The sequence below is a fragment of the Anabrus simplex genome, chromosome 3, assembly GCF_040414725.1.
Source record: "Anabrus simplex isolate iqAnaSimp1 chromosome 3, ASM4041472v1, whole genome shotgun sequence".
Lineage (NCBI taxonomy): Eukaryota > Metazoa > Arthropoda > Insecta > Orthoptera > Tettigoniidae > Anabrus > Anabrus simplex.
The window spans coordinates 449,354,726-449,371,552 of NC_090267.1; the positions used below are offsets into that span (position 1 = coordinate 449,354,726).

Here is a 16,827-nt window from a genome sequence, read left to right on the forward strand (position 1 = left end):
TGAAATCTATTAAAAGGAAAGAACACGGAGATATCAAAGCCTTCACATTTGCAGATGATGTTGCGATCTGGAGTGACTCAGAAGATGAATTGGGAGAGAGAATACAAAGCTGGAATGAGGAGTTTAAGAAATATGGTTTAAACATCAGCAAGACCAAGACGGTGGTGATGAAAGTGTATGGGGAAGGAGCAGAACCAATAGTCATGTTAAATGAAGCTCAACTGGACAGCGTTCCAGTTTTCAAATACTTGGGTAGCGTTATATCAAATGACAACCTAGCAAAACATGAGGTGAACAATCGAATCAATAAGGCAGCACAATTTTACCACCAGGTAAGACACCTGCTGTGGGATGAGCAAATACCCATGAAAACAAAAATGACATTGTACAAGTCCTATTATACACCAATTCTTACATACAGTCTCGAAACCACAACACTGACCAATAGAGATAATTCCAAACTTCAGGCAGCTGAAATGAAATTCCTAGGCACTATGATCCAGAAAACCAGGAAAGACAAGATTAGGAATGAGAAAATTAGAGAAGAAGTAGGAATAGACAATTCTCTCCTAAATAAGATTCAGATATCAAGACTGAAGTGGTTTGGTCACATGAAGAGGATGCCAGTAAACAGAACTGCAAGGAAGGAATTTGACAGAAAGGTAGAAGGAAGACGACCCGTGGGAAGGCCACGAAGGAAATGGATAGATTTAGTTAAGAGCGATGTAATGCTGAGAGGTCATGATTGGGACAAGTTGGTGGAGGAAGAATGGTACAAGGACAGGATGAGATGGAGGAGGCTCATATACCACACCCGGGAAACTGGAGATGGTTTAGGATGATGATGATGATGGAAGCACACACTGTGTTCGGCGCGTGAAAACTCGAAATATTCTTAAACGAGTGACAGGAACGGGGTATAAATGATTACTATACTGAGAAATCTGAAAATAATATTCTGATAATTCAAGCTGTAATGACATTCCTTGTGTTACCTTTTGAACACTTCATACACTTAGATTTAAACATCAACAAAAAATCGTAATTTGTGGTGTGTGATTCGTAAAGGCGTAATTATGATGGCTAATTCAAAATTATTACGATTGAATCGTAATAGTTGGCATCTCTGTGATAGGGTCGAGGATTTTAACTTTCCTTTGTTCATTCCGATGGTGTGAGGGCTGTACGTGTGCCGAATTAAACATCAGAATTCATCTTAGGTAGGACCGCATTTTCATAGGCGCGTAGATCGCATCTCACACGAAAACTCCAAAGTCCTGCACCCAGCTCCGGAGGCCACACGCCATTATTGTTGTTATAATAATTATATATTTACATAATGAAAAATGTCCAAATACAGTGCCCGTATTTTATTATTTTGCTTTCCCCCCTATTTTTTATGTTACCCGCATTTATAGTTTTCCCGAATCCGTCGTCATTTTCCCCCTCCCCCTTGAAAATCGATGCATCGATGTTTTTAACCGACTAATTATTCATCCTTGTATGAGAAGTTCTTATGATAGCAAAGGATTGTATAATCTATTTCAAGTAAACAAACAACTGAAAATGGAAAATACAGTACATTATTAGATAGAAGAAAATATACCTGACGCATCTTGGAAAATGTAGTGGAGCGATGACACCTCGCCGCCCGACCTTGGCACAAGCTGTTAAATATAATTTATACATTTCTCCCTGTTCCACTCTACAACCGGCAGTAGGTTCGAATGTCGCTCGTAACCAAGCAAGAGCAAATTGTTCGTTTTCTTGTGCTGCTTGCTGATTAGCATGCTGCTGCTGCTGCTGTTGCTGCTGCTGTTGCTGAGGTGGATGATGAGGCATTGCTGAAGGCAAACTTACGGGGGTTGCCACAGCTGGTTGTGGAACACCTACCAGCATTCCTAAAATAGTAAATATGACCAGAGATTAGTTCCCTAAAATAAACAAAAGTAGATATAAACAAAGTCATACCTCAGTCGAATGTTGAAGGAAATGAAATAAATTATGTATATTACTGACTAAACAAAAAAGTGATTTCTCCTTTTAAAACAAAAATGAATGGTTTCTATACAAACAATGGATAGAAGAATGAAGTTTCCATAATCAAAATAGAATGTTTGGAAACAGCAAAATCTGAGCTGGAAGCACTGATGTAGTGTGTGGAAGGAAGAAGATAAAGTTATGGGAATGCTGAAATGCAAAAATCAATGGCACATAGATTTATGGTAGAACATTAAAATATTTTATAACTTTAAAACAAAATACGAACACTTTGCAGATCTCCAGTGGCTTGTTACCATCTAGAATTTGCTACTTTTCTTGCAGACTTTCGACACTACTTCACAGAAACTGTGACACATGAAATGGTACAGTTTAAAGGGAGTGAGACTGCATCAAAAGCCAAGACTGGGCACTATGATTTATGGTGTCAAAACACTTTTTTAGTTTGAGGAGAACTTCAATGGCTCCCGGGTGACTACCCAGATAAATTGAAAGAATTTCATCATTTCACGATAAGACTCATAAAAAGAACATAAATATCTTGCACCGCAAATTGGCAACACCGATCAGACGTCAATTTACTTTGACATGTCAACAAGAACAATGATACACACAGCAGGTGCATCAAGAGTTTTAGTAAAAACCTAAGGTCTAAAGGAGACTTACCAAAAGAAATTCCCATTCGCGTGCAAGACAAAGGGTGACTGAGAATGACAGCAGTGTTCTCCCTAGGACCTTTTTAAAGGGTGCACCGCCCTGCCATTTTTACAGACCGCCCGGCTAATATAACCTAGATATGTGCTAGTTACGTAATATTAATACATATTTGAGTCATGGGGTGCTCCAAATTAACATGTAAATACTCTACAACTGTTAAATGATAAATCATTATTGTCACTATAACTGTATCAATTACATCGGAGATTAACTGTTTAGCTTGACCACCTCGTGCGCGAGCGGAGTCTGGATTTGCATGAAATCGCATGTGAGCCCTCTATTCCGAATGACATCACAAACTTGTATAGCAGTCCACATATACACAGCACCCGAGTGGTAGGCCTAAGTCCGCTGTTACATGATTTGGAACAAGCAATAGAACACTAAAAGTTCAAAATACTCTGTTATGACTTGTTCGTGATAATAACACTAAAATAGTTCAATTTTGCCGTTAATGATTACCTGCCTGATAATATTATTAATGCCCTGAGGAGAATGAATTGATTTTTTCATACTGAAGTTTTATGTAGTGACCCCCCCTCCCCCCCGGCTACTCATTCCTGCCAAAATTCTGGGGAGGACACTGTGCAGTATATAGGAACAACGTCCAGGAGACCTACTTAATAAAAAATCAATGCTTGTATGGAACAGCTTGCAATAAGTTTTTCAGCCATTAAACATCTCCTAACCATAGACTGTTCAGCTTTCGCCAATGATATAGTGATCTTAAGGGAATATTACACCAACTTGAGATCTATTTGATACATATACGGTCTCATCCGCCTGAATACCAATGAAATCACAAGAATCTTACTCTGCTTTGATCGTCTCCTGAATTTCCTGTCTCCTGTATTTCATTTGATGTGTCTTTAACCCATTCACTGCCAAACCCGTATATATACGTTATTGAACAATGTGCCTCGACCGCCAAACCCGTACATATACATTTTGGTGCAGTGTGTACTTCAACGATCTCACAAACGAACGCATTATAGTGCCGTGCTTTGAGATTCCGTGGAAATGCTCAAAGTAGTTCTGTACGGCAGATATACCACTCCATTTTGCGTGTTTTGAAAGCGATATGGTGTTATTTCAGCTTCGATGGAGTGGAACATCTTTCCTGCTAACGTGTAGCCATCATGGTGTACATTCATCTCTTGTTAACGAAGAAATTGAATGTTTCCTCATAAATAGTGATTCTGGAGATTTTTATAATGAAGATGGAGAATATCTAAGTGGTAATATTGAACTACAAGCAAGTGCAAGACAAAGTAGTGATGATGAATCTCATGTGGAACTGTCACCCCTTCCTCAGATGAATTCTTTTTTCCCCAAATGTCAATGATTTTGATAATACCAGTTCTTGGATCAACAATTTTATATTATATTTCAGTAATAGTATCACCAAGCGGAGTAGTTGCACGTATAACATGCTATGGCTATGGAGCCAAGCACTGCACTCGGCAGGCGAGTGGGTTCAAACCCCACCGTCAGCTGTCCTAAGAATGTGTTTTTGTTGTGGTTTCCCTTTTGTACTCCCAAGCAAATGTCGGAACAGTTCTTACTCATAAGCCACAACCGATTCCTTCCACTACCAGTTTCATTCACCATCATTCATTTCATGTTAGCTGCCTCTGTGGATCAGTGGTAGTGTGTCGGCCTCCGGATCCCAAAATAGCGGGTTCAAACTCGGCAGAGGTAGTCAGATTTTTGAAGGGTGGGAAAAAGTCCATTTGACACTCCATGTCGTACGATGTCGGCATGTAAAAGATCTCTGGCGACACATTTGGTGTTTACCAGACAAAATTCATTAAATCCCAGCCACAGGCGCCCAAGAGAGTTTTGGTTTACTCGGTCTGCTATCTAGTGGGCCTAGAGTAAAGCGGAACGTTGAAATTGACAAGCAGACAGCCAGATGGTGTCAGATTGAAATGTCTGCACACGGTAGCTTAGGCCATACGATTATTTCATATTCATTATCTTCTCAACTGAGGTTTGCATCAGGAAGGACATCCAGCCATAAAAACATGGTGTAAAATATAATCTAACTTCACCCCCGACCCCGTATTGGGCTGCGGGGCTAAGGGCACGATATGCATCCCATTAAGAGTATCAGTAAAAATGTATTTGTAAAAGTGCTTCTTCCTTTAAAAAACCCGGCCCAGAGGGTTAGCCAAAACTCGGCAGTGAAGAGGTCAAAGCCCGACGTGCCGGGCTGAGTGGCTCAGACAGTTGAGGCGCTGGTCTTCTGACACAGTAAACAGAATTTCTCTTCATTCTCAATATGTTTACTTCAATTTTGATGCTTCTCCGCTTTTCTAAGATTGTTTTAATAACAGGGATCCCATTTAAACTCCATTCCTTTAACAACCAAACAAAACACACGTATGTTTGATCCTGGCTCAGTCCGGTGATATTTGAAAGTGGTCAAATACGTCAGCCTCGTGTCTGTAGATTTATTGGCACATAAAAGAACTCCTGTGAGACTAAATCCCGGCACCTCGGCGTCTCCAAAAACCGTAAAAGTAGATAATGGGACAAAAAGCAAATAATAACAATAATAACTGTGCCGTATGTTTTAGGCAATTCCCATGCCCTCTTTGGGCTTTGTTGGCTGCCTGGTTGCGCCCTTAAGATTAATGTTGGTTTTATTCAATTTATTATTATTATTATTTCTATGTTCGGCCTTTTATGCCTTATTATTTATACGTGTCTTGGCACGAATTTCTAAAGGTTGATATTCTCCCTTCCTACTTCCGCCGCACTTGCATGTTACTATGGCAACATGCCTTCCCTGCTTTTCCAGCCAATTGGGCTGGCCTTCCTCCCCTCCCTCCCATCTGCCGCTTGCTCGCTTGTCGAGCTATGGACAGGGGTCAGGGACTTGCCTGATAGCCAGCGGCCGGAGATATTCTCGGTGCCTTGAGTGACAGCGGCTGGACCCGCTTGGGTTTCGAACCCTTCCTTGTCCACGGTGTAGAGGTAAGCACTAACTAAAGAAATAAAATTGGAGTATTAGCGCGGGCTAGGACGAAGGGAGGATCTCACTATTGGGTTTCCGAAATATTCAGTCATACAACACGATTATAATCTAGTGCCTTTTAATGTAATCGTATACGTGCAGGCACCTTGGAAATTAGCTGCCACCTCCATCGTCATTGGTTTAAGATGATGAATTGAAACTAGTTTTTCTCTGCTACTGAATGCACTGGGTGCTTTTAAATGGAGGGCAGCTTTGAAAGGAAGGTGTTTTATGTCCTGGCTGAGGTTTTATATTAAACCTTTGGGGCTCAATGCCCAGTATTAATGTACTTCTTTCACAGCCTGAGGCTGTCTTGAGATTTAAACTATATTGTGCTATATTGTACGTGTTAACACGCTACAGGAAAACCTAATAAGGGGATTTGTGTTCATAATAAATATGGTTATTTCTCGAAAGGAATGTTATCTTGAAACAGGCCCGGGCCCGTGCGATTTTCCTTCATTCCTTATCCTGTGGGAATGTTTGTAAACCTACGCAGGGTACAATAATAATAATAATAATAATAATAATAATAATAATAAAAGCCCGGTGTGGACTGGAGATGATCTTGAATGTACTGTTCCTGTTTAGAATGAAAATCTAACAACTCTAGGTGACTGCTCCTGTTGATCGAGTCTTACCCTTTGAAATGACCTCGAAATCCAAGCTCCTGTTTCCCAAGAAAATACATATCAAGTCTCTCAACTACAAGCCAATTTTGTTCTACAACTTACATACCGTATGTTTAATGGCTTAAATTCAGATAAAGAACGTTCTATCAACCCGTGCCCCAGTAAACATAATTTCTCTTCATTCTGAATACGTTTATTTCAATTTTGATGCTTCTCCGCTTTTCTAAGTAGATTTTTATAACTATCCCATTTAAAGTCCATTCCTCTTCACCACCAAACAAAACATACGTAGACCATATAACAAAACCACGAATACTGTGTATACCAAGAAAATTGAAATTTTCTACGTAGGTGCTTTGAAAAGTTCTCAGAATGTACTAGAATTAAGTATCTTACCTCAGTGGAACTGCTTTTATTTTATCAACACAGTCTCCCTGTAGACTAATGCATTTGGTCCAGCGATGTTCCAATGCCTTGATCCCATCTTGAAAATGAGATTCCTCCAGGCCTGCAAAATACCTCTCCAATTCGGCTGTCAATTCCTCCCTTGTAGAAAATCTCCGTCCACCGAGGAAAATTTTCAGCTTGGGGAGTAGATGAAAGTCTGATGGTGTCAAATCAGGTGAATAAGGTGCATGTGGCAACAATTCGTACCCCAGTTCATGAAGTTTTGCCATGGCAATAACACTTGTGTGCGGCGGAGCGTTGTCCTGATGAAAGATGTCCTTTTTCCTTGCCAAACCAGGCCTTGTTTCGCGTATCTTTTCCTGTAGTTGGTCTAGGAGGTTTGCGTAGTATTGCCCCATAATTGTTCGGCCAGTAGGAAGATCTATCAGCAGAATGCCTTTAGCATCCCAGAAAACTGAGGCCATGACCTTTCCGGCCAAACGCAATGCCTTTGCTTTCTTTGGTGGTGGTGAATCAGCATGTTTCCACTGCTTTGACTGCTGTTTTGTCTCTGGGGTACAGTAGTGGACCCAAGTTTCATCTGTAGTCACAAACCGGTGCAAAAAATCTTGTTGGTTGTACTGAAAACGGGCCAGACTTTGTTCGGACATTTCCAATCTGGTGCGTTTATTGTCCAATGTCAAGAGCCGCGGCACCCATCTTGCGGATAATTTTTTTCATACCCAATTCTTTGGTTAAAATATAATATACCCATTCAGAAGACATCCCTACAGCTTCAGCAATCTCCCGCACTTTCAGTCGACGATCCTCCATGACCATTTTATGCACTTTTGCGATAAATTCTGGGGTCGTAACACTTTTTAGCCATCCACTATGCGGATCATCATCCAAGCTCTCCCGACCAAATTTAAACTCGCTGGTCCACTTGGCAACAGTTGAAAATGAAGGAGCAGAGTCCCCCAGTGTGTTCTGAAAGTCAGCATGAATTTCCTTTGCTTTCATACCTTTCTTTACAAAGTATTTAATCACTGCTCGAATCTCAGTTTTTTCCATTGTCACAAATCACAACGCGGGAACAACGACAAAGAGTCGCCACTACCACACCCCTGCAGCTAGAGCACCGACGCGCCACGTGTTCACTCACAAAGGATGTATGATTACTGCGCAGGAACCTCGTTGCTCTAGCACTGACATCTAGCGGAGATTCCGAGAACTTTTCAAACCATCCTCATAGCTACTTTACCATCAAAATAATATCTATATTAGGCATACATCTTTTGTTTTTGATTTCACACTTCTCTTCGTAAGGCAATTTTTAAAAGTTCAAAACACTTGTAAAGTTCCCGAAGAGGCTTGCTTCACTCACTATTTAAACGCGAGTTTCAACCAGATGATGTCAGTCTTGTTTTACACAACAGAAACTCAGAATTTGAATTGGTTGCTTCCATGTCTGAATTGTCACTAATATTGCCAATAATCCACCGGTCGCCTACTAACACAAAAGAATAGCGTGCGCACTTAAACAATATGTTAACAATAAGTACTTCATTGTCGCCTTTGCGCTACGAATTTCTACAAGCTCAAATAGCAGAAGAGGCATGCCTCAACGGGCCGTAGACCTTGCAGAGAGAGAGAGACACGGGACGTAACCTAACTTTCCTCCACTACCCTGCTCTCTATCGCCAAGCTGGCGAAATGCAAACAAAACAAAAATTCCTGGGTGAGAAGTTATTTCCTGCCTCCCTGTCAGAACAAGTACTCCGCTGTTGCCATCTAGAGGGCAATCAGTGAAGCACATAGCCTGCTGTCAACCCTGTAGTACATATTAAATAGAGATTATTGTAGTTTTAGCACAATAATGTATGTTGGGTATTCAGCCCGAAGGCTGGTTTGATCCTCCACCGCTCCACCAAAAGCTATCATATATAGCCCAGGCGTTACTGAAGAGGCATACTAGGGAAATGAGGAGTGAGGTAGTTTCCTGTTGCTTTCCTCTAGCACAATAACAAAAAGCAGATCAATTTGTTACGATATTAATATAATTTAATCTTATTTCTTAGGGTAGGCATTGCCTCAAATGACTCCAAGTAGTACATGCTGTGATAGTACATATATCACACCCTCGCACTATATGTAGAGGTGAGAGATATCATTGTCAGTATTCGATTTTTATTATCTGTATTTCAGTTGTATATTTTGTCATTAATATTTGTAAGCTGGGAGGTCTACATATATGTAGTATGAGTAATTTGTTTTGACCATGTGGCTGGGAAAACATTGCTATATTGGAACTTGGAAACTTTGGATGAGTCATGTATATATCCCAGTCTGACATCCCAGAGAGTTTGTTTATGCCTTGGGACTAAGGAGTTCATGGTCTTGACAAGAGGATCTACCATGATTGGCTGGCGAGGATCAATCCAGACTATCATGTGACAGGAAAGGGAATGCTGATGTCTATAAAGGTTGATCAAATGGCGGGAACAAAAGGAGGACGAGCTTGACTGTGCTAACGAAAACACGTACGTGTCTCTCGCTCCGCTGTCCCTCTCCTCGCCAGGTGCTCTGTACTTTTTAAGTATTAGCCAGGCAATTGTACTTATTAGTACATTTTCGAAAGAGCATTTGTCGGAGCTGAGCACTTTTCAGTGATCGCTATTTCTCTTTCATGAGCTTTTAACTGTTCCGCTGCGCTCATAGCTGCGGAAGCCCCCGATCTTCGACGCCCGGCGCTGTTGGTGTACAACAGGTGGGGGAAGCACACCTACCTGGAGACGATTTACATAATCGATCTCCTTAAAGCGATCACAGAGTTCATCGGAGAGTCGCTCTTCGAGATCATCAGCGAGGTGATCCCTGGCTGCGCGTCATCCGCCCTAGGGATGCAACCAGCCTCAGGAGCTACGAAGAGCTGGCGTCCCAGCAGCACCAATTGGCCCAACTACCAGGACTCAGAGAGAACCTGGACGTCTCGGGCTACCAGGAGGCAGCCACCCAGACGAAGCCAAGGACGTCGGCGGCGCGCCCCCAGTTGGACCGCTGTACTTTACGAAGTACACGCAGACCAACCAGGATCACTGACTGGCTGCCAGGGCGAAGTGCACACAGACGCAGGCCTACCAGGAAGGGCCTGTTACCCGGGCGCAATCCAGGAAAGCGCCCAAGACGGCGGACGTCTGCACAGCAGTGGAGGACGACGACCCTGGCGTTTAGAGGCTGCTGTCCAGGCCCAGCCCGCCAGTGTGACTCTTGAGCTGCAGACATCGATGTGCGCCCCACAGGACAGGGAATGCAGTCGGGTGTTAGCACCAACTGACGCCACCGCCGCCAGCCAGGAGAAGGAAGAAGACGGCAACGCAGCAGAACCACCCGCTACCCCGGGATCACCAGGCCGGGAGGAGGGCCACCAGGAAGAGGCCTCTTCCCCTGCCAAGAAGAGATCCCCGGGAAGAAGACGCTGCCCCAGGACCAGGAGGAAGAAGACGACGCTGGCCCACCAGGAAAGGGCCGCCCAGCCTCAACCCAGGACTGCTCCCATGACAGCAGCCGAGCGAGGTGCCAACCAGGAGAGGACATCAGCGGGTAGCGGCAATCAGGTGAGATTGAAACGTCCCCTCAGCTGCTCTCGCAGTGTTTCCGCTGTCTGAGGTGGGGCCACCGGCAGGAGAGGTCTGGGCTCCAAGTGAAGTGCAACCATTGAGGGGATGATCACCACTACACAGCCTGCGCAACACTTACGGAGACACCGCTGTGCGCCAACTGCGTGGGGGGCCACCCAGCCTCCCATCGCAGTTGCCCAGTCTACCGGGCCATGGCACAGGCAGAGAGGAAGGAGGCCCGGCGTCATGACTCGCCCCCTTCCAGGAGGCCCCCGCCTCGACGGGCTTGGCCTCATTCTCTGGGATCGGAGACTGGGTACGAGGGACCCCAAGGAGGTGGTGCTGTGCGGCGGGGCCTAGTGGTACTCAACGCATGGCTCCGCAGCCGGCAAGGCCCGCGCTAGTCACAGCAGTGCCCAGACGGACTGATCCCCTGGCAGATGGAACGGCGAGACTATGGTTCATGGCTAGCTGGTGCATGATACCTCTTCTCAATTAACATTACCACTGGACCTTTTTCCAGACCACATCCTTGCATGTGCTATCACAAGATGTCAGGTTTTACATGTAGGCTATCTATGTGGTTTTCCCCTGACCCTTCAACACCATACCTTAACACTACCTAACCAATACAAACTCTTGCCATGGTAGCGAGTCTAATCCGGACACTGGCAAATACTCCTTGTATAGCACTTCCCACTCTTCCCTGCTATCTCTTTCTTCTTAGAAATTAATAGCATGTCGGAGGCCATGTAGATTGAGTCGATGGTCACGGCGGGGGAGCCCGCCCTGCGCCCCGTAAAGAAAAAGCGGGAACAAGACACACGGTATGGGAAAGGAGTAGTGCTGACACACTGTACGAGAAGGAAGTAGTGCAGACACACTGTATGGGGATGAAGGAGTGTGAAGACACACGGGAGTGAAACTGGATATACGGTACTGGAGTGACACTGCTGCACTATACTGGACTGGACTTCAAACATTTGTGGAACGTAGTATTTTTATGTTACAAGATATTAGAATCATTCCGTATTGACGGTTTTCACTTTACAATGGCGAAAAATGAGGGTATCCTCCTATTCAATACATCATATAATCCGTCATTAGACGGAGCAAACAAATTCAGACATGTTTCGGCTCGCTTGAGCCATCTTCAGTGAAAAAAATTAGGGGGGTTGGAATAATTTACATAATATAAGTTGAAAATATCCTAAAAATATAATGAAAGAGTAAACAAAAAACAAAAGAGAGCTTAGACAGAAAACAAAGTTAGCACAAATATACAATATTTACATTGCTCTGCATATTGATGTAAATATTGTATATTTGTGCTAACTTTGTTTTCCATCTAAGCTCTCTTTTGTTTTTTTTGTTTACTCTTTCATTATGTTTTTTAGCATTTTTTTCAACTTATATTATGTAAATTATTCCAACCCCCCTAATTTTTTTCACTGAAGATGGCTCAAGCGAGCCGAAACATGTCTGAATTTGTTTGCTCCGTCTAATGACGGATTATATGATGTATTGAATAGGAGGATACCCTCATTTTTCGCCATTGTAAAGTATTTTTATGTTTGTGACAAATGACTGACATACAACTTAGTATTGTATCATTTTGTGGTGGCTTGGTATTACATGATGCTGAAAGCTGGGAGGTGCTATATCTCAGACTTTCCATAATTTATGCTCAGGAACGACAAGCGTGTGTTGCTCAAATGTATATATCTTAATAACAAGTGTTAAAGTCTGTGAACACAGCATTACGAGGTACAGTATCTGTGTGATTTTATAAGTGCTGATTATGAGAATCGGCAAGTCGTGTTGATACAGAGACAGTGAAGGGTTCTTATATACACATATGTACATTGTTCAATGAACTAACTACAAATGGTGGCTTAGTTCTCGCTTTCGTTTTCCCACTGTTTTCATTGTTGTTGTAAATATGGAGCCTTCCAGCAATCTTTTGTTTGTGTATTATAAGTGTATTTTGGTGTGTTGACGAGGTGCTCATGCACGGATTTTATTGAGAATATAGTTATATATTTTAGAATCAGTGGAGTTATTGATGAACCTAGGTGCAGTTCCTACCTATTTAGTCGTTTTCAGAAGGTTAGGTAAGGCCTGAAGCAGACGTACCAGTACGCAGCATTATGTACACACCCTGGGATATAAAGAATTATCATGCTCTATCTAAATTCGAGGGATCCATTCTGGTGAACTCTGGCGCCCTTACTACGGACATTTCGATTAATTATGTTTATTAATTTTATTACGTTTTTGAGTAATGTTATTTATTTATATTTTTTCTATTCAGATATTTTATATAGTACTCACAAAGAACTACAATGCCATCTATAGATATCGTACAATACGTATGTATTGTGTCATGTTAATTGCACTGCAAATTGATAATTGATGCCACCTTGCAGAAACTTTTTAAAAATTGTGGTATTAGCTGATCATGCCTCTGACAGAAAGACAAATTGCTGCACAATGTGGTGTTGGTGTGGCTATGGTAAATTCAAATTAGAAGTGATATTGTTAAACTGGGTCCTTTTTATTGCTGTTGTTTGTTCTGCTGTTGTTTGAAACTCAAGACTACACCGAAAATTGGCTGTTTACTTATTAAGATGAGTGAAAGAAACCCTGAGGCTCTCAGTTCTTAACGTAAATCAGGATTTGAGTTAGAGTTGGCAAAATTTCATGTTATAAAAGTTCACTGCAACCTGTTGGAGGCAGGAAGAAGAGCGTACAGACCAGCAAAGAAGTAATTTATTGAAACGGGCTAAGCTACGTAAAGACTGGTCTCTAGAAGATTAGAAGGAAGTCTTATTTTAAGAAGAAAGGTATTTTGAAGTTTGTAGCAGCATGGTCCTTATGTGCGTAAAGAAATATTACAGAAAACTTCACCGTCCCATATTCGGTAAGTACCTAAACATCCTCTAAAAATGATTTTCTGGGTATGCTTTAACTACTAATTGATTCCACAATTAGTCCCCCTTAAGGGTGTAATGAATAGTGACCAGTGTATAGAAATCCCTCAACTAGGGCAGTGCCAGAGTTATAGAAACTCTCTCCAGATGGAAGTGTTTTTCAACAAGATCTTGCACCTTGCCACACATTCGAAAGGATAAACAAATTCTTTGAAGACAAAAGCATTGAAGTGCCCCCTTGACATCAAGCGAAATACAGAATGAATTGAGTCTGCAACTACCATAATTCAGGAGACAATAAAATAAGAGTAAGATTCTTGTATTTCATTGGTATTCAGGCGGATGAGACCTTATATGTATCAAATAGATCTCAAGTCAGTGTAATATTCCGGTTCTGCTCAAAACAGGATCCTACAGAAAGATTCATAGGCTTTTATGATGTTTCGATTGATAAGACTACACCGGGCTTATCACAATTAATTGTTGATATTCTGCAAAAGTGAGGAGTAAATGATAAAATCGTATGTCAAACATATGACGTGTGGTCCACAATGGCAGGAAAGCATTGGGGTGTTCAGCATTATGTTAAACAAGTTTGCCGACGAGCAATATTTCTACATTACTACATCCACCAATTAAACTTTGTTCTTCTCCATGGCTCCAAAACAATAAAATCAGTCAGGCTCTTCATTCATCTGTTAGTAGATCCTCCAAGGGAGCTCATCTTCTGGAATCCAAAGGATTCAGACTTTTACAAGCATGTACTACCCGTTGGAGCTTTCATTCCAGAGCAGTCCACACAACATTTTCACACTATGATTACTTAAGATAGGTTTTTGAAGATATTGCACAGAATGATGAGGGTTGGGACAGTGAGTCGTACAATTATGCTGTTTGGTTGCTTAACATACTCTGGAAGGCCCAATTCATTTATTTGCTCTGTGTCTATAGATTTGTTTTATTTATACAGACCATCTCCTTGTTCTGCTGCAATATAAAACTACATCTCATGTAATCCTGTGCAATACCAAAATTATGAAACCACTTATATCTTCAAAGATAAGCGATAAACATGGTATCATCTTGCATTGAAAAATGTTGTAAAATAGTGAGATGTAGATGACAGGACATTCCAAATGCTCAAAATTTTAACAATGAAGTCCTCGACACCTTAATTATGCAAATGGAAATATGGTTTGATGATTTTGAAACCATTCAGTTTGTTGAGTTGTTGGATCCAACTCGCTTCACAGTTTACAAAGAGAGCTCCCTTGCTATTAAACTGAACCATTTTATGAACATATAACCCTTTTTTAATAGAGAAATACTGGAAAATAAATTGATGAACATTTATTCTGGTACAGAAAAACATTTGTCCCCTCAAAAGCTTTTACATTATATTGTCCTCAATGACCTCAAACCAGTATATGCTGAAGTGTCAAAATTTATTCGCTCAATATTAACATTTCCTGTGACCACGACTTCCTCTGAAAGAAGTACGAGTATTCTGAAGAGGTTAAAAAAACCTTCTTGCATAATACAATGAACAATGAAAAACTCAGCAGTCTTAGAACCATTTCTATCAAGAAAAAGGCTGTGAAGGAACTGATGAGTGATGAACTTATTGAAGGACCATGTGACTGACCATTTTGCAACCAAGAAAACTCGACATAAAAATACATAGTACATATACGAGGATTAAAATAGTTTTGTACAATTTTGTAAGAAAAAGAGACATGTCTCATAATACTTGATCTTGGTTGAAATACATTTCTAATTGTGCTGACAGTTCCATACATCTTGAGGACGTTCCTGTTTCTGTGGTCATCTTGGATTCTATTTGTTGTCTCAGGTAGATTTTTTCTTTCTACAAATTAATTTACTACATTATTTCTGTTTTTCTCTGTATAGTTCCTCAACATCTACATTCTTATTAGACTGCTGCCACTTATTATGCCATATTGCCAATTCATTAACTGCATCTTAACATACCTCATCGAACCATTTCTAACACTACCACTAACTAACACCTTTTGGTATCACTTTTATTGCTACTGCTGTCACGATTTGTTTCGCATTATTCCACATTTGTTCACAAACTTCGTCATTTGTTTCATCAATGTCTTCTGTAGGATCTTCTCACAGAATATCAAATTTGTTTGCAATTTCCACATTATACTTTAATCTTTCATCCTTCTGCTTCAGTTTCTCAGTGTCAACTTTGCATCTTTCCTCAGTCTGTGACTTACAAGAGGTTTTCAATTTAATTTTAACAGAAGCAATTATCATATTGTGATCAGATCCTATATCAGCTCCTCTGTAAGCTCTGATATCAGTTATGGAGTTTCTATGCCTGTCATCAATTAGTACATGATCTATCTGATTGGCAGTCTTACCGTCACACGAATACCATGTTTCCTTATGTATATGTTTATGTGGGAAAGTGGTACTTCGCAACAACAACAACAACAACAACAACAATAACAATAATAATAATAATAATAATAATAATAACAGCAACAGAGAAACTGTCCAACCTGGAAGCAGATATTACAAATTGAAATTTTATGGGCACGTGGAAAGACTCCCAACAATGAGGCTTAAACACAAGATCATGACATACAGCAGAAAATTGAAGAGTCTAACATGGATCCAAGAAGTCAAAAAGGACCTGGAGAAATCCCAAATAGATTCATCAGAAATATTAGACAGAAATCAGTTCCGTAAAAAGTAAACAGATATGTAGTACAGCTAGAGAATGAAGTTCCAAGGAGACCAGGAACCAAGCAGACTGAAGAAAGGAAGAGAGCCCACGGAGAAAAAATGAAAGCCATATGGAAGAGCAGAAAGGCAAATCATAAAAGTGTTGTGTGATCTAACAGGGTGCACACGCAAAAAAAAAAAAAAACAACAACAACAACAATAACAACAACAACAACAATAAATTATGATCCCCCTAACAGTCCTCGCATTTGCTGACAACACAGTACCATAATTATCCTCCGCAAGTCAACCCGACGATGTTGATTGTGAGAAGAAGGGAATTCACGAGCCCACAATTCCGTTCTAAAAGGAAGCATATAACCTAAAAAGGATCTAAAGTCATAGGCTTGCTAATCGGGTGTAGGGGCACAATACCTCAAAAATTTGTTAAGTTCTGCAAAAATTTTTATTATTGACATTACACTATCTGCCTTGAAATCGTCAATAAGTATTTTAAGAAACCATCATTAATGATTTTCTTTAAAATTCAATATACCTTTACTGGTATTTACTTTTCCATTACACAATATTAGTTGTCTTTTAGACAACCTCTAAACTGAGGAAGTTATTAAATTTCAAGCCAAATAACGTTTTAAATAGCACCCAGTTCACAGGCTAGCAGTTAAAGTTACACCATTTAACACTCTCTTATCACAAATTTTCCAACTACTGCTTTAGATGAAGACAGTGTGGAAGGAGGAGGAGATCCCGGTTCCTGGTTCAATGACATCAACGACTGCACTAGCAGCCAT

The 16,827-nt window shown here is 41.0% G+C and overlaps 1 protein-coding gene across 5 annotated transcripts in view; it reads right to left on the reverse strand.

Annotated features, from left to right (window-relative positions):
- The window catches only part of Bap170 (Brahma associated protein 170kD), a 484,022-nt gene that overhangs the window by 182,743 nt on the left and 284,452 nt on the right, over positions 1-16,827 (reverse strand). For all 5 annotated transcript variants that reach the window (XM_067143530.2, XM_067143531.2, XM_067143529.2 and 2 more), the window contains exon 9: positions 1,607-1,901. In XM_067143530.2, the coding sequence (XP_066999631.2) occupies positions 1,607-1,901 (295 nt within the window). The remainder of the gene's footprint in view (positions 1-1,606; positions 1,902-16,827) is intronic.